The sequence below is a fragment of the Lissotriton vulgaris genome, chromosome 10 (assembly GCF_964263255.1).
Source record: "Lissotriton vulgaris chromosome 10, aLisVul1.2, whole genome shotgun sequence".
NCBI classification, from domain to species: domain Eukaryota; kingdom Metazoa; phylum Chordata; class Amphibia; order Caudata; family Salamandridae; genus Lissotriton; species Lissotriton vulgaris.
Genome location: NC_141698.1, coordinates 17,115,635 through 17,134,073, shown reverse-complemented (window position 1 = coordinate 17,134,073; position 18,439 = coordinate 17,115,635). Strand labels below are relative to the sequence as shown.

At 48.1% G+C, this 18,439-nt stretch overlaps 1 protein-coding gene across 1 annotated transcript in view; it reads right to left on the bottom strand.

Moving 5' to 3' along the window:
• Positions 1-15,193, bottom strand: part of LOC147684338 (caveolin-2-like) — a 38,076-nt gene extending 22,883 nt beyond the window's left edge. The window contains exons 1-2 of the mRNA XM_086942332.1: positions 14,605-15,193; positions 10,259-10,446 (exon numbers count right to left, since the gene is read on the bottom strand). Coding sequence (XP_086798458.1) covers positions 10,259-10,446; positions 14,605-14,757 — 341 coding nt within the window. The 5' untranslated portion in view covers positions 14,758-15,193. The remainder of the gene's footprint in view (positions 1-10,258; positions 10,447-14,604) is intronic.
• Positions 15,194-18,439: the final 3,246 nt, after the last annotated feature.

The window sequence follows — 18,439 nt, the reverse complement described above, 5'->3', positions numbered from 1 at the left end:
ATGGATGGATGAATGTGATTGATTCAGGATGGATAGATTGATGGATGAATCATGGATGCAGGATGGATGGATGAATGAATGTCATTGATGCAGGATGGATGGATGAATGTCATTGATGCAGGATGGATGGATGGATGGATGGATGAATTTCATTGATTCAGGATGGATAGATGGATGGATGAATCATGGATGCAGGATGGATTGATGAATGAATGTCATGGATGCAGGATGGATGGACGAATTTCATTGATTCAGGATGGATAGATGGATGGATGAATCATGGATGCAGGATGGATGGATGAATGAATGTCATGGATTCAGGATGGATGGATGAATGTCATTGATGCAGGATGGATGGATGGATGGATGAATGTCATTGATTCAGGATGGATGGATGAATGTTATTGATGTAGGATGGATGGATGGATGGATGAATGTCATTGATGCAGGATGGATGGATGGATGAATGTCATTGATTCAGGATGGATGGATGAATGTCATAGATGCAGGATGGATGGATGAATCATGGATGCAGGATGGATGGATGAATGTAATTGATGCAGGATGGATGAATGTCATGGATTCAGGATGGATGGATGTGGTGGAAGTGTAATTAGAAGGTATGCTCCGCTCGCTCGCTACATGCCGCTCATCCTGAACTTTTACGCCGCACCACTTTCAAATGTCACCAGCCGCCCCTGGCCAGACTGCAGTAAAACATGTGCAAAAAAGGTGTTCTAGCCGAGGGAGGCGGGGTGCTCCAATAGCAAAATGCCGCTTTGCTAGAGGCTCTGAAAGTTTGAGCACCGGGGCTCCCGGCTGCCTCTTGGGATGTAATACCTGTCGGTTTCTGCTCGGATCCTGGTGCTCTTTCCCCAGATCACCCTGGCACAGTTCGACCCACTTTTAATTTTGGCCTGGCCTCCGCCAGGAGTCAGTGCTCTGTTTTCAAGGACCCCAGGAGGATCTGCGGACATTTCACCACCGGGCAAACAACAAAACACTCTTAATGCTGGTATTTACCCAGCGGTGATTGCTGTTTCAGTTTTTTTAATTATATGGGGGTGCCCTCTGCTTTACTGCTCTCCCCATCCTTCCCGTGGGCATTTTGCCACCTCCAACTGCGGTACTGTTTAATTTTGCACCACAGTGTGGCAGGGAAATATCTGTTGGCAAGATAAACGCTGCACAAAGTCCGCAAACCTGGAAGACCTTAGAGACCCCATAACCTAGTATCAAGTGCAGCCTTCCGTCTCTGTACCCCTAGACACAACGCACTTCCTGCAGCCATAGTTTCATCACGGTAGACACTAGAGCAGTGAAAAAGCACTGATACTCCAGGTTCCAAGGACTGTGGGTGGCTCCTACATCTCACAGAGGATGTTACACGTTTCAGTCCACACGTCACCTGAATTAGACCTTCATATGGACCATGATGTAAAAATCCCAGGGCACAAGCAAGGCAGAGCACCCTAAGTTGAGAGCCCTCAAGCATCTGGTGTAGAAATTCCCTCAGGAGGGTGTGGGGGTGCGCCCCACAAATTATTCTTTATATTCAGCCTGTATATTGAGATCGGGCACTTTGAGACCTCAGGCGGTGACATCATCCACGCCGGGCCTTGGATGGTAAATACGAGCCCTCTGCAGGCCATAGCACCTCTTTACCTCCCACACCCCTTTATGTCTACAGGAAAGTACCTAAGACTACCTAAGAATTGAGAAAGGTACCACCCCACTCCAAAAGTTCTTTCTCTCTAAATTTCAGCTGCCAGACGTCTCCTACAATGCATTCAGCTTGAGCTCATTAAGAGTGACCTTCCTCAGGCTCACATTTTGGCATTAACCCATACAATGATTTGATTTCGCATTTTATAGAGCGCTAACAAATGCCCGACGGTGTCAAGGTGCTAATGCCTGGTCACAAGATGTGATCCTCGACAGAATGTGGTGAGGGACCTTGAGACTCCCATCTCACAAATATACATAATCAAAGTGCTTTAAATGGGGACAAATAACTGCAGGTACCCCAAAAATGGAAGTGTTGGTGAGGGGTGGAGTTTGAGGAGGGACAGAGGAGGGGACAGGAGTCAAGCTTTTAATGGCTCGAGCTTTCCTCTGGGTTCACATGTGCATGATGGTTTAGAGACATTCTACATTTGGGCAGGAGAGATTAGGTTGGATTGGGTGAAGTGGATTAGATTGGAGTGGGGTGGGTTAGATTGGGTGGAGTGTGTTAGATTGGAGTGTGTTGGGTTAGATTGGAGTGGGTGGGTTTGATTGGGTGGAGTGTGTTAGATTGGAGTGGGGTGGGTTAGATTGGAGTGGGTGGGTTTGATTGGGTGGAGTGTGTTAGATTGGAGTGGGGTGGGTTAGATTGGAGTGGGTGGGTTTGATTGGGTGGAGTGTGTTAGATTGGAGTGTGTTGGGTTAGATTGGAGTGGGTGGGTTTGATTGGGTGGAGTGTGTTAGATTGGAGTGTGTTGGGTTAGATTGGAGTGGGTGGGTTTGATTGGGTGAAGTGGATTAGATTGGAGTGTGTTGAGTTAGATTGGAGTGGGGTGGGTTAGATTGGAGTGGGTGGGTTTGATTGGGTGGAGTGTGTTAGATTGGAGTGGGGTGGGTTAGATTGGAGTGGGTGGGTTTGATTGGGTGGAGTGTGTTAGATTGGAGTGGGGTGGGTTAGATTGGAGTGGGTGGGTTTGATTGGGTGGAGTGTGTTAGATTGGAGTGTGTTGGGTTAGATTGGAGTGGGTGGGTTTGATTGGGTGGAGTGTGTTAGATTGGAGTGTGTTGGGTTAGATTGGAGTGGGTGGGTTTGATTGGGTGAAGTGGATTAGATTGGAGTGTGTTGAGTTAGATTGGAGTGGGGTGGGTTAGATTGGAGTGGGTGGGTTTGATTGGGTGGAGTGTGTTAGATTGGAGTGGGGTGGGTTAGATTGGAGTGGGTGGGTTTGATTGGGTGGAGTGTGTTAGATTGGAGTGTGTTGGGTTAGATTGGAGTGGGTGGGTTTGATTGGGTGGAGTGTGTTAGATTGGAGTGGGGTGGGTTAGATTGGAGTGGGTGGGTTTGATTGGGTGGAGTGTGTTAGATTGGAGTGGGGTGGGTTAGATTGGAGTGGGTGGGTTTGATTGGGTGGAGTGTGTTAGATTGGAGTGTGTTGGGTTAGATTGGAGTGGGTGGGTTTGATTGGGTGGAGTGTGTTAGATTGGAGTGGGGTGGGTTAGATTGGAGTGGGTGGGTTTGATTGGGTGAAGTGGATTCGATTGGAGTGTGTTGAGTTAGATTGGAGTGGGGTGGGTTAGATTGGAGTGGGTGGGTTTGATTGGGTGGAGTGTGTTAGATTGGAGTGGGGTGGGTTAGATTGGAGTGGGTGGGTTTGATTGGGTGGAGTGTGTTAGATTGGAGTGGGGTGGGTTAGATTGGAGTGGGTGGGTTTGATTGGGTGGAGTGTGTTAGATTGGAGTGGGTGGGTTTGATTGGGTGGAGTGTGTTAGATTGGAGTGGGGTGGGTTAGATTGGAGTGGGTGGGTTTGATTGGGTGGAGTGTGTTAGATTGGAGTGGAGTGGGTTAGATTGTTGGAGAGTGGAGTGGGGTAGACAGGTAGAGTGAAGTAGATAGGGTTGGATTGCAGTGGGGTATGCTGGGGTAGACTGTAGTGGGGTATAGTGTGGTAGATTGGAGTGGTGAAGATTAGAGTAGAGGGGAGTGGAGCGGGATATATTGGGGTGCAGTTGAGATTGGACTGGAGTGGGATAGATTGGAGTGGAGTGTGGAGTAGGGTAGATTGGAGTTGGAGTGGTGTGGATTGGGGTAAACAGATTGTAGTGGGGGAGATTAGAGTGGAGTAGATTGATTGTAGTGACGTGGAGTAAGGTGGAGTGGGGTAGATTGGGGTAGCGGGGGATGGAGTGAAGGGGCATAGAGTATCGTATCGTTGAGTGGAGAGGCGTAGAGTGTCTAAGAGTGCAGGAGTGTGAAGTGGAGTTGCATTTCGTACAATGGAGTGGTGTGTTGTGGAGTGTTGTAGAATGGAGTGGCATGTCGTGGAGTGTTGTAGAATATATTGTCATGCCATAGAGCGGAGGGGCATAGATGGAGTAAAGTGGCATACATCGGAGCAGCGTGTTGTATAGTGGAGTAGTGTAGAGTGCAGTGGCTTAGTGTGGAGTATGCATGTTGTAGTATCACACTGCCATTACAGACAACACATTTCAATTGAAATGACTGTTACATTTGCACAGAGACACAGTAACTGCGCACAAACGATGATATGTGGAAATGTTGTCACCTGGTGTATGGATGTGTTTTGATCCTATTAAAACATTTGTTTCCACCACTGTTCAGAAATACGAAAGAAATGTACTTCGTTTGTACTTCCATATTTCTGATATATTCTGAAACATCAGCACAGTTAAGGTCTGTTGTGCGCTAGAAATACCATCCTACACCCTCTTCTCTCACATGGGAACTCCACAGGATTGTCACATAAAATCTCTCACTTCGAAGTCGGAGAAAGAAAAGTAAACACCAAGCTCCCTTGGACGAAGCCTCACGCTTGACCTCTGTCTTTGAAGCCAAGCAAAAGTGACAAGGTAAGAACAAGATCACGGAAAGCGGGTACTCGATCCCGGGAGGGACACACTCAAGCGGAACAGTTTGAAGCAAATGAAGCCAGCAAGTAGTAAGTAAGCAATTGTGAGTCACAAACCACAATGCCCTCAGTAATGAATGGGAGAAATGCTTTCCCAGGGAAGTTTTCAGGATGCCCACAAGAAGTTGTGGGTCAACCAGACTGCTGCATTGTCTTCTAGGCTTTGACCTACACATTAAGTCAAAACTGCATTATACCGTACCACCATGGAACGATTAACTCCAAGCATTTCTTACACAAGGCAAATCTAATACCTGCCCAATTAATTCTCTCTGAATGGTTCAAAAGCTGCAATATATGTCTGAGGGGCCAAGTATACTTGTGGTCTCTGCCTGCCCCACTGCTTGTCTCTCTCTGGCATGTCTTTGATTGATTGATTGATTGGCAGTGGCAGTAGCCCTGGTTCGGAGACTCACAGCTTTGGGGTGTCCCGTCAGCATGGCTCTAAAGCTGAAACCTGCAGAGGGCCCTTTTTGTCCACAGCGCGCTCAGTGTAGCGCTGAATCTTGGCTATCGGAGTGGCACTCATGTATTTTCCTCATTTTAACAAACCCGTCCTCATGCTTCTGCCACTGAGTCTGCCCTGCTTCTGCTTTTGATACTGGTACTCTCATTTGTAAAGAGCCAATCCAAGGTACCCCTTCACCTTATTTGTGCAGCTTTCAAGTCTTTTCAGCACCAGCTCTAGCTTTTCTGTAAGGCGGCAACACTGCCTTTCCATGGCCTGGCTTGACAGCATAGCTGTTGTCAGACAATTATGTGAGAATCGTCAGGAGAGGGGCTTTGGCTCCGCCCACATGTTGGGAGCCAGGAGTGAATGTTTGGATTGGGTAGAAGTTGTGTGCTTCTCAAAATAACTTCTTGCTCACCAAACAGCAGAGGTCTTTTTTGTTAGGTCTCGGCTAGACAGCACATGCGCAGTCTTGAGGTGGCGTGTTGTGTTCTATCTGTGGGCTCACAGGCCACTCATCTCCTACCAGTGGTAAACTTCAGCGTTGCGTTAGTTTTCTTTGATGCCATCTGTCATGGCATGCGAGCGTCATGCCCTCTTCTTGTGTTTGGCCCTCTCATATCGCATGGGCAATTCACATGTCTCCTTACACTGCTCCCGGGTTGTGGAGCTATTTTTTTCTTTGTTTTCAAGCACTACCTAGGAGTACTTGTGTTTTCAATCCGTCTCCCTTGTACACATACACACATACCACTAAAATGCATGTGCGAGAACATAAACAAATGCATTTCTTAAAAAGCTGTTGTAACACGAATAGCACTTTTTTTTTTGCACTATCCGATAGTATTGGAGCTCGTGCACCATCCTCCGTCCTGCCATAGCGCGAACATGAGCCAATGGTATTGGGGCGATTTAAGTGCTCACCAGCTACATTCCACAATGACACATTGATTTCTTTTTGCTGATCCTGCTTCAATTAAGGTATTTTTGTCCCCCTTCATTGCTGCTACCTCCTGTCCTCGCCCGTCATTGCTTGCCCGTCTCCCCACACCCTCCTGCTTGACGTCTCTGCTGCTTTTATTATTTTTCTTGTACGATCTGATGGTATTGGATTGTTTGTTCTGTCCTCCATCTTGCCATACTGCTAACACCAGCCAATGGTATTGGAGTGCTTTAAGTGCTCACCTGCTACATTACACAATGACACATTCATTGTTGTACGCAGGGGGAACATTAAGTAATGTGCCCAGAATCACAAACTGTTCCGCCCACCCTGAGATTCGAACCTGGTTCCCCAGTTCCCATGTGGACAGCTCCGGCCGTTATGCCACATCCTCACTTAACTTCAAAGCCCCACAACTGTTTCTCACTATTTCTTACACATTTATTCAGCAAGATCCCGTCAACACCAAACAAGCATTGACAAAGCCAATAATTCTCGGCAGTGCACGAGCTATTGACCTTGTCTATGTGAATGTCTTTGAGCCATGTTGTCTAGCAGCACAGCTGCTGTTCAGGATGGCTGAAAGCTACTGAAAAAAGTGCTATGATGCAGCCCGCGCAGGCCATTTCATAGCGCTTTTTTTGTTAGGAGGGGCAGGACAATAAACGTAACATGGGGGATGAACAGAATCGGCGTTGGCTCAACATCCTGTGTTTTCTGGGCTTTCAGAGATTTCAGCCATTGTGAACAGCAGATGTGCTGCTCGACAACATGGCTAATAGACATTCCAATTCGACAAGGCCAGTAGCTCAGTCATTGCCCAGACCTATTGGCTTTGTCATTGCTTGTTTATTTATCCAGCTGCCTGAACTTGAAGTTTCAGGGGCACACACATGACATTGTAATGCTATTAAAGTGTCTCAGATAACTAAATAGTTTATGGCGTTTTTGTCTGGCAGCAACACCGATGGAAGAAGGGTCGTCATTCACCTGCTTGATTGTTTAGATCTGGCATGACAGGGCAACTTTCACATGACTTTTTAACCTACACCAATATTATTCTTCAGTTCTTTGCTTTAACTCAAACATATACCCATTCCCATGCTATTGGCCTGTGATGCTTCACATTACCAAGTAACATTCTTTAAAGCCAGACCTATTGGTATTAGTAGTTCTTTTTCAGTGGTGTGGCATTCCCAACCATCTGGAGATTTAGGGGCATATTTAAGAGGAAATGGCGCAGTGGCAAATTTTGCAGTGCCACGCTGCGCCATTTCCAAAACGCAGGGATGTGGAGTATTTACATGAATACGGCCCACCCCGTGCTGTTGTTAAAAACAGCTGCCTAGCGCCAACACAGACACACTTGCCCCATAGTGCCAGGTTGCCTGGAATTATTGTTTATGCGCCGTAAGGCGTTCCTTCCTGCACATAAACAATCAATAATGGCGATGAGCCCCTTCTATGTGTGCTGCGGCACAAAGAAGCAGCAAATCACCATCATTCAATGATTGTTCATGCGCAGGAGGGACGCCTTCATGCCCAAAAAATATCGCTAATGGTGGTTTGCTCTTTCTCTGGGTGCTGCTGAAGGCAGCACACAGAAAAAGCAAATACGAGGAGACATGAAAGCATTTATCCATGTTGCACCATTCGAACGCCTGCTTTTGCATTGATTTAATTTTTGTCGCTGCCTCAGGTTCACACAGTGTTGTAAATCTGGGGCAGTGTAAAAAAGCAATGGATTCTGTGGTGGAACGCCCCCAGCAACACCCGGTGCACGCCCCTTTCGCGTAGAAAACTGGGTGAAAGGGTGCCATATTTACAAAGCGGCATTAAGCCACAAAAAGTGGTTAAATTGCACTTTGTAAATATGGAGCAGGGCACTGCGCCACCCAATCATCAGTAAAAGTGACGTTCTCGAGGTACCATCCCCTTGTGCATATGCCCCTTAGTAACGCCCCCTTTCTTCTAAAATGGGTCCTGTCTTCTTTTTTGTGTCTCTCTGGTAGGTTTGGTGAAAGGGCTTAGTGACCAGGGACTCAAAGGGAAAAGACCCAGTGGACCCATTTTGGGCCATTGGCCCACTGCTGGTTCTCCATAGCACCAGCGCCATCTTGTGGAATCAGAGCTGCCACTGCAGGTTCTCCTGCTGGAAATTTCGCAAGTGTTTTGCCACCTTTATTTGCTAGAGGAAAATAATGGGGCATATTACCAACAACTAGCGATAATTATAGCTATGTTGGCTTAGCGGCAATATTTTTATCGCCGAGCTGCGGCGATTTTTATCGCTTAGGAACCTTGCTATTATGAAGGTTTATCTCGTAAGCGATAAAAATCAGCCGAAATGCATGAATATCGCTGAAAAGTCAGCAATATTCATGCATTACCGAGCTAATGCTCTTATCCATGTTATCCACCTACCATTGGATAACATGGCTAAGAACTGCTCAGGGGCAGGTGTTAGCTTTTGGAGATAATCGTGAATATCTCCAAAAGTTAGTAATAGGAGATAGCGATGTTAGCGACTGTTTCCAGTCGCTAACATCTTGGCACACCCACTTTGCATGTCATTAGTGATAAATATCACTGACATGCAAAGCGGGGCCCAAGATGGTCGCTATCTCCTACTAGCTGTCGCTAAGGTAATAGGGAGATAATTGTATCTCCGCTTTCTTGGCTTTTAAAGCCAAAAAAGCGGAGATAAACCCCCTTGGTAATATGCCCCAATGTTTCTCGGCAGAGGCTGGAGCACGGTGACAATTGTCAACCTCTCAGAATACGTTTCTGAGAAATATATCCAAAATCCCTTCTCAAGTGCTCAGTCTACTCTGTGGTTTTAAAAAAACACTGTGTTGTCTCCTCGCGGAGTCTATGGCAGGGGAGCAAGGGTCGGGGACCGTTTTTAGGTCAAACCTCAGCAGTGCATTTGCTGCTCTGGGAAGCATGCTGTATTAGAGTATGGGCTTGAAGCCCCGCCCACTCTCTGCCCATATTTTTTATTGGCTTGTGTCCTTGTCCTTTGTAAATGCTGGCTTCTGGTTCATTATTAAGCTTGTTAGTCCCTCTTTAGTACCGCCTTTTCTTCATTTGTAACCTCCCAGGAGGACTGGCCCTTTCACTTCTGTTGTTAAACTGTATCTTTATTTTATTCTGTAAGCACTATTTTCTTTAATGAGTTTCTGGTCCTGCAGGCACGACGTGCAGTGCGCCATACACACTTTCACTTACAAAGCAGCCTGGGACAATCGTGCTTGCTGTGTTGTATTGAAATAGGTCTCACATTTACGAGAGGTTGAGCTATTTCCATTATAAATGACCATAGCTTAAACTCTCGCAAATGCGAGACCTATTGCAAATATTTTTTGGGAAAAGCGCCCCATACTGCGCTTTCACTTTAATGTCGGCCATGCCCCTGTCTTTAGACGAACCACGCCTTAAGAAAGGTGCGCAGCCGCTTTAAAAGTGAAACGGCGGTATGGGGCACTTTTACCCAAAAAAGCATTTGTTTGTCAACGTGACAAACAGGTGCATTTTCTTGTAAAAGGGCAGTCAACGTGAAAGCTGTTTGGGGTGCTTTTCTAAAAATTGCATTTGTAATGCAATAGGTCTCGCATTTACGAGAGTTTAAGCGATTAGTACAGTCATTTACAATTACTATTGCATTGCAAATGCTTGTTTCACCAGGGACAGGGACACAATGGTTGGCAAAAGAGTGGGCTTGTCCCTCACCTTTATAAAAGCTAAAAAAGAATCTGTTTGAGAAGTGTGGCTCAATGGTTAGAGCGGCAGACCCTGATGCAGAGGTCTAGCCCGGGACCAGGGTTCAATTCCCCGCCTTGGCGGGTCTTGGGCTCAAAATTCCACGGACCTGATAATTCTCGCCTTGGTGCCTATTCCAATCATGGAGTCCCACTCTGCAACTCTGGGCAATAGCTTGCTTAATCTCCACAACGGCCCCCACAACGCTAAGGATGCCTGGCCTCCACCTTGGGGGTGCCCAGAAGTGGACGCCTCACAGGGAAAGCCAGGATGGGTTCCACAGCGGTATTCGTACAAGCGCCTTGAGACCCTTGTGGGTGAGTAGTGCGCTATACAAGTATCAATTTACATTTACATTTACATTTACATTTAAAACATCCTTAACCAGCGCTGCAGCCCTGAAGTTGTGAAAAGTGGCCTTTAATGAAGGGTGGGGGGGAGAGACTCACCAGATGTGCAGGCAGCCCACCAAGGCGAAGAGGAAGCCGCTTAGCAGGGAGACGGGCACGGCGCAGACCAGCGAGATGAGCCGGTAGCACCAGAGCTTGGAGGCCTCGAAGAGGATGTCACTCCACGTCCAGACCTTGTCGAAGCTGTGGAAGGAGCCGGGCTCGGCCAGCACATCGGAAAAGTCCACCTGTGTGCGGCAGAAGGGGATAGTGACCGTGAGCCCAGCTGAGCCAGGAACATCATTATAGAACCACCGCAGTGACATCAGGAACACTGCAGCCAGTGACATCAGGAACACTGCAGCCAAACCTTTCAGTGACGCCAGGCACACTGCAGCCTAACCTTTCAGTGACTTCGGGCACACCGCAGCCAAACCTTTCAGTGACGCCAGGCACACTGCAGCCTAACCTTTCAGTGACTTCGGGCACACTGCAGACAAACCTTTCAGTGACGTCAGGAACACTGCAGCCAACCCTTTCCGTGACTTCGGGCATACTGCAACAAAACCTTTCAGTGACATAAGGAATACTGCAGCCAAACCTTTCAATGACGTCAGGCACACTGCAACAAACCTTCCAGTGACTTCAGGCCCGCTGCAACCAAACCTTTCAGTGACTCAAGGCACACCGCAGCCAAACTGCTAGACCAGACATCATTGGCATGGGTCTCCCTTCCTCTGTTTGCTTCCTATCTTTTATGTTGGCTGGATTTAGATGCTCTGGGCGCCGTGCCACTGCTAATCAGTGCCACAGTGCAAATGCTTCCTGTGTAAAGATGACTGTGTGAATTGGGATAACCATAATGCCAAGGTCTGTGTAGCATGTTCTAGTAGCGAGTTCCCCTCCATTTCACTGTTTACCATTGTGAAGTTATCTGTTCTCATTGGCCACAATAGGCAGGCTGAGGATTACCTTCCATAATCTTATCAGACCCCAGGAAACTGAAAGGAAATTCGAGTTTGATATGTTTATGCTCAGGACATTGAGGTACACCTTTTAGTAAGGACCCTTTATATATCCCATGTTCGAAAATGCCTCTTCTGGAAACACAGTATTTTCTTGCTTAAGCTTTCCTGTAGGCTTCGCTAGTATGTGCATTGGCCGTCTGGTTTTGGAGCAGCAGGGCAGCTGGGTCAGACCTGGCTGGAGAGAGAGATCGGCATTCAGCGCATGGGCAGGGAAGACTCTTTGATCTGAGCAGGGCCGTGCCTGGCAAGGTGAATGAAGGCTCCACCTCCCAGTTGGCGTCTGATAGCAGAACCCCTCATTCTGAAAGGGGAGTATGTCGCCTCGTAAACCAAGTGCTCCCCGACCCCACCAAACTAGCTCTGACTGGATTCAATGATTTGTGACTTTAGAGAACAAAGACTTTTTATGTATAAAACGCTACACTGGAATTTTGTTCAAGTGTGTTCCTTCTGGATGTCAAGACGAAACTCTGTCCGAGTGAACAGAGGAAATGACTTTGAAACTTTCACCTAGCTTGCGGAAGAAACTACCCGAGGGTCTGAATCAAAGCGCCTCCTGCTGAAGTCTCAGGGACATTAGACTTCACCCCGTCAGCCATCGGAATCCCTGTGCGAGGAGTTCTACTTGCAGGTGAGGCCTCGGTCGAGTAATCCGGAGCCTCTAGTTCTACTGCGAGGAGCACGGACTGGTAACCCTTGTTAAAGCTGTGTGTGAGCTGCTGAAGCTAAGAGAGAGTTTCCGCAGCTGAGAGCCCGCCTAAATTTGACCCTTCGGAACCTTCACTGGATCTGTGTGGGCCGCAGCAGCTAAGAGAGAGTTGCCGCCGCTGAGAGCCCGCCTTAATTTGAACCTTCGGAACCTTCACTGGATCTGTGTGGGCCGCTGCAGCTAAGAGAGTTGCCCCCGCTGAGAGCCCACCTTAATTTGAACCTTTGTAACCTTCACTGAATCTATGTAGGCCGCTGCAGCTAAGCGAGAGTTGCCGCTGCTGAGAGCCCGCCTTGGTTTGAACCTTCGAAACCTTCGCTGAACCTGTGTGGGTCACCGCAGCTAAGAGAGAGCTGTAGCCGCTGAATGCCCACCGTTGTGCCAGCCTGGTCGAGATCATCCTTCGTCCTGTGGGCCGCTGCAGGTAAGAGAGAGCTGCAGCCGCTGAGTGCCTACCGTTGTGCCAGCCTGGTCGAGATCATCCTTCGTCCTGTGGGCCGCTGCAGGTAAGAGAGAGCTGCAGCCGCTGAGTGCCTACCGTTGTGCCAGCCTGGTCGAGATTATCCTTTGTCCTGTGGGCCGCAACAGCTAAGAGTGAGCTGCTGCCGCTGAGTGCCCGCACCTTTGCCAACTTTGCAGCATCGTGATTTGTCCCATGGGCCGCCGCAGCTAAGAGAGAGCTGCTGCCGCTGAGTGCCCGCACCTTGGCCAACTTTGCAGCATCGTGATTTGTCCCGTGGGCCGCCTCAGCTAAGAGAGAGCTGCTGCGGCTGAGTGCCCGCACCTTTGCCAACTTTGCAGCATTGTGATTTATCCTGTGGGCCGCCGCCGCTAAGAGAGAGCTGCTGCCGCTGAGTGCCCGCACCTTTGCCAACATTGCAGAATCGTGATTTGTCCTGTCGATGGCCACAGCTAAGAGAGAGCTGCTGCTGCTGAGTGCCCGCACCTTTGCCACCTTTGCATCATCGTGATTTGTCCTGTGGGCTGCCGCAGCTAAGAGAGCTGATTCCGCTGAATGCCCGCACCTTAGCCAACTTTGCATCATCGTAATTTGTCCTGTGGGCCGTCACAGCTAAGGGAGAGCTTCCGCTGCTGTGTGCCCGCATCTTGTTCACCATTGTCGGAGGTCGTCGGTATCATCTCGTGGGCCGCGACAGCTAAGAGAGAGCTGCTGCGAGCCCACCATGGAGCCGCACGATGAGTCATCGCCATCATCAGCCCAGGCCGCCACAGCCGCGTGCTGCTGCCGCTGAGAGCCCGCCTGTCCCTGAGTGTCCGAATCATTGTGGGTGCACGCTGCGGACCACTGAAGCTGCGTGCTGAGTCCCCTTCCAATGGCAGGTATCTGGTGCGCATCAGGTCGCGTAGACCCCAGCCTTGAACTCAGTCAGTGGCACGTTCTGGTGAATACGTTATTGCATTTTTAAGTCCCTACTGATTTACGTGCCTTGTAGTTGGTTAAAACGCTTTGAGAGTCTTGAGCTAAACTTTAGATAAAGATGCTATTTTTCTATACCTACTTGAGTTGTGTCCTTTTGTGGTGTCGTTACTGCCTTATTGTGCATGGTCATGAATGCTTCACACACTGCCTCTGCGATAGGCCTGACTGCTCGTGATACGTTACCACCGGGTTGAGCAGGGGTTGTCAAAGAGGGTAGCCCACTTGCCCTGACTTAGGAAAAAGGGTCCCTATTTGGACATTGGCGTCAGCCATTGCCAACTAGAGACCCCCATTTCTAACACAAACCTTTCAGTGACTCCAGGCACATTGCATCCAAACCTTTCAGTGACTCCAGGCACACTGCAACCAAACCTTTCAGTGACTCCAGGCACACTGCAGCCAAACCTTTCAGTGACTCGAGGACACTGCATCCAAACCTTTCAGTGACTCCAGGCACACTGCAACCAAACCTTTCAGTGACTCCAGGCACACTGCAACCAAACCTTTCAGTGACTCCAGGCACACTGCAGCCAAACCTTTCAGTGATTCCAGGCTCACTGCAGCCAAACCTTTCAGTGATTCCAGGACACTACAACCAAACATTTCAGTGACTCCAGGCACACTGCAGCCAAAACTTTCAGTGATTCCAGGCTCACTGCAGCCAAACCTTTCAGTGATTCCAGGACACTACAACCAAACATTTCAGTGACTCCAGGCACACTGCAACCAAACCTTTCAGTGACTCCAGGCACACTGCAGCCAAACCTTTCAGTGACTCCAGTTGGAAGTGGGGGGGGGGCACTATGCCAAGCTCAGATGTTAAGCTTCCTTTTTAAGCCACACCCTAATTACATCGACCACGCCTCTTTGCGAGACACCCCCAGTTTTTTCATCCTACTTAAAGCCCTGACGGAAGCCATAGTTGTTGCTTAGTTACCTTTTGCAACAAACAACCATCGACAAAGCCAATAGTCCAGGCTTGGTATAGGTGTGATGTTCCTTGTTGCGTTATATATCTGGATGCAGGGACAGAAGCAGCAAAATACCAAAATACACTCCTTTGGGAGAATGTTAGCAGAATCCTTTATAATTAATATAATTGTGGAAGTGTAAAAAATAAACCGTGTCTGTTCCAACCCCTTCCGACTGCTGGGGGGTTGAGGGTTGGTGGAGACCCCATCCTACAGACCCCCTGCCCCCCCCCCACCCGCCTCCGAGCTCCTCTTACCTTGAGGTACTCGTTGATGCCCCGGGGATCCCTGTTCTCCTGCAGCGGGGGCTTCTCGGCGCTTGCGGGGGGCGGGGGCGCAGGGCGCTGAGGCTTCAGGTCCTGGTCGTCCGCGTCAATCCTGTACTCGGTGAAGGGGTCCCCGCTCATCATCGTCGGTCTGGGGGGTCCAGAGGAAGAAGGTGGGGGGCAGCCGCTGGGTGGCACTCACAGCCCCGGGTCTCAGCTCTCTGGCCCCACAAGAGACCCCTGAACGCGGGGCCCCGGGAGGGGTGTGTCCAGGTGATGGCACACAAGGGGGTTATAAGAAGGGGGTCCCAGGTCACCACCGCCCTCGTCTCTCTGTCTGGCCGTAACCTCTGACAGGAGCCTGTCTCTGACTTCGGCCAATATGACTTGTCTAGGCAGTCTCTTCTCTCTCTCTTTCTCTTTCTCTCTCCCTCTCTCTTGTCTCTCGCTGTCTCTTTCTCAATCTCTTTCTTCTCTATTTCTCTCTCTCTCGTTCCCTTCTCTCTCTTTCTATCTCTCTCTCTCTCTCTCTCTCTCTTTCTCTCTATCTGCCTGTCTCTTTCTCTTTCCTCCCTCTGTCTCTCCTGTTAGTAACCTGATTTGGGTTCTATTCTGAGAGTGAGTGCGGCTGCAGGTTCTCCCTGTCTCTTCGAGTCCCGGGCCTGACACTTCTCTTAGACATGCCAGGCCAGCTGTCAGAGCCCTGGGTTAAATATGGCCCCGGCTCGGGGGATGGGGGGGGGGGGGGGGGGGGGGATGGGGGGGGCTCCTCGGCTGGACTCTGTCCAGGTACCAGTACATGTCTGGAGCGGGTCCTTCCCTGTACCGTAGAGCATAGCTGTCACTCTAATATAGAACATGGCTGTACCTGTACCGTAGAACATGGCTGTCACTCTAACATAGAACATGGCTGTACCTGTACCGTAGAACATGGCTGTCACTCTAACATAGAACATGGCTGTACCTGTACTGTAGAACATGGCTGTCCCTGTACCATAGAACATGGCTGTCCCTGTACCATAGAACATGGCTGACACTGTACAATAGAACATGGCTGCCCCTGTACAGTAGACCATGGCAGTCACTGTACCATAGAACATGGGTGACACTGTACTTTAGATCATGTCTGTCACTGTTCCTTAGAACATGTCTGTCACTGTCCCATAGAACCTGTCTGTAACTGTTCCATAGAACATGCCTGTAACTGTACTTTAGATCATGGCTGTCTCTGTATTGCAGAAAATGGCTGCCACAGTCCCATTGTCCCATAGAACATGTCTGTCACTGTACCATAGAACATGTCTTGCACTCTACTGTAGAACATGTCTGTCACTCTACTGTAGAACATTGTTGAGTCACTGCAGAGAAGGAGATGTCTGTCACTGTCCCATAGAACATGTCTGTCATTGTCCCATAGAACATGTCTGTCACTGTCCCATAGAACATGTCTGTCACTGTCCCATATAACATGTCTGTCACTGGACCATAGAATATGCCTGTCATTGTCCCATAGAACATGTCTGTCACTGTACCATAGAACATGTCGGTCACTCTACTGCAGAACATGTCTGTCACTGTACTGTAGAACATGTCTGTCACTCTACTGTAGAACATGTCTTGCACTCTACTGTAGAACATGTCTGTCACTCTACTGTAGAACATTGTTGAGTCACTGCAGAGAAGGAGATGTCTGTCACTGTCCCATAGAACATGTCTGTCATTGTCCCATAGAACATGTCTGTCACTGTCCCATAGAACATGTCTGTCACTGTCCCATATAACATGTCTGTCACTGGACCATAGAACATGTCTGTCACTGTCCCATAGAACATGTCTGTCACTGTACTGTAGAACATGTCTGTCACTGTACTGTAGAACATGTCTGTCACTCTACTGTAGAACATTGTTGAGTCACTGCAGAGAAGGACAGGTCTGTCACTGTCCCATAGAACATGTCTGTCATTGTCCTATAGAACATGTCTGTCACTGTCCCATAGAACATGTCTGTCACTCTGCCATATAACATGTCTGTAACTGTCCCATAGAACATGTCTGTCACTGGATCATAGAACATGTCTGGCACTGTCCCATAGAACATGTCTGTCACTGTACTGTAGAACATGTCTGTCACTCTACTGTAGAACATGTCTGTCACTCTACTGTAGAACATGTCTGTCACTGTACCATAGAACATGTCTGTCACTGGACCATAGAACATGTCTGTCACTGTCCCATAGAACATGTCTGTCACTGTACTGTAGAACCTGTCTGTCACTCTACTGTAGAACATTGTTGAGTCACTGCAGAGAAGGACATGTCTGTCACTGTCCCATAGAACATGTCGGTCATTGTCCCATACAACCTGTCTGTCACTGTACTGTAGAACCTGTCTGACACTCTACTGTAGAACATGTCTGTCACTGTACTGTAGAACATGTATGTCACTCTACTGTAGAACATTGTTGAGTCACTGCAGGGAAGGACATGTCTGTCACTGTCCCATAGAACACGCCTGTAACTGTACTTTAGATCATGGCTGTCTCTGTACTGTAGAAAATGGCTGCCACAGTCCCATGGAACATGTCTGTCACTGTCCCATAGAACATGTCTGTCACTGTCCCCTAGAATATGTCTGTCACTGTCCTCTAGAACATGTCTGTCACTGTCCCATAGAACCTGTCTGTCACTGTCCCCTAGAACATGTCCGTCACTGTCCCCCTAGAACATGTCTGTCACTGTCCCCTAGAACATGTCTGTCACTGTCCCATAGAACATGTCTGTCACTGTCCCATAGAACATGTCTGTCACTGTCCCATAGAACATGTCTGTCACTGTCCCATAGAACATGTCTCACTGTCCCATAGAACATGTCTGTCACTGTCCCATAGAACATGTTTGTCACTGTCCCATAGAACATGTCTGTCACTGTCCCATAGAACATGTCTGTAACTTTACTTTCGATAATGTCTGTGGGCCCGATTCACAGAACTAACTTAAGACAAAATCCTAAACTTACTACTTATGGTATTCACAGAAGTTAGGATTTTGTCTTAAGTTTGTCTTAAGACAGACTTAAGACAGACTTAAGACAAAATCGTAACTTAAGTCTGTCTTAAGACAAACTTAAGACAAAATCCGAACTTCTGTGAATACCAAAAGTAGTAAGTTTAGGATTTTGTCTTAAGTTAATTCTGTGAATCGGGCCCAGTCTCTGTAGTTGCTTTTAGATGTACCATAGGACGCCACTAATAAAGGAGAAATCCCGCCTGCCTCTAGGTACCTTTTACTTTATCTGTCCGCCTGTTTTGTCCATTAAATTATATTATTTAAGAACTCAGGTTTGTGTCTTTATGAATTCCCGCCGTGGAGGTACCGATCCTCTTTACCGTTGTGTGACAGACTTTCGAGTTTTAAATATTGTGCTACTAAAATATCTTGACAAAAATATCAACAAGGCAAGTAGGTATAGGTAGGTCTATACTATTCTTAATACTAAAGACATACATCTCTATATATTGTTTCGTTTCTAGTCTCATGTCTTCCTTTACGCTTAATACTGTTGAAGAAGGTTAAATCCACACGCGCCACTTGCATTTATTAAGCGTATGCACTAACTTAGGTACGAAAGAGTCGAACACAAGGCATTTCCTTTAGTTCATGGGGAAGGAGATGGCCCTCCAATGGCTGAATATCACGATTTGTAACCAGGAAATCTGAGCTCAAATCCCAGCTTATCCAATTGACCAAATTGTGTGATTCTGTGCAAATCACTTGATTTCATTGCTCCTCGTGTAACTGAGCGCTGGATCAGAGATCACCTCGAGGA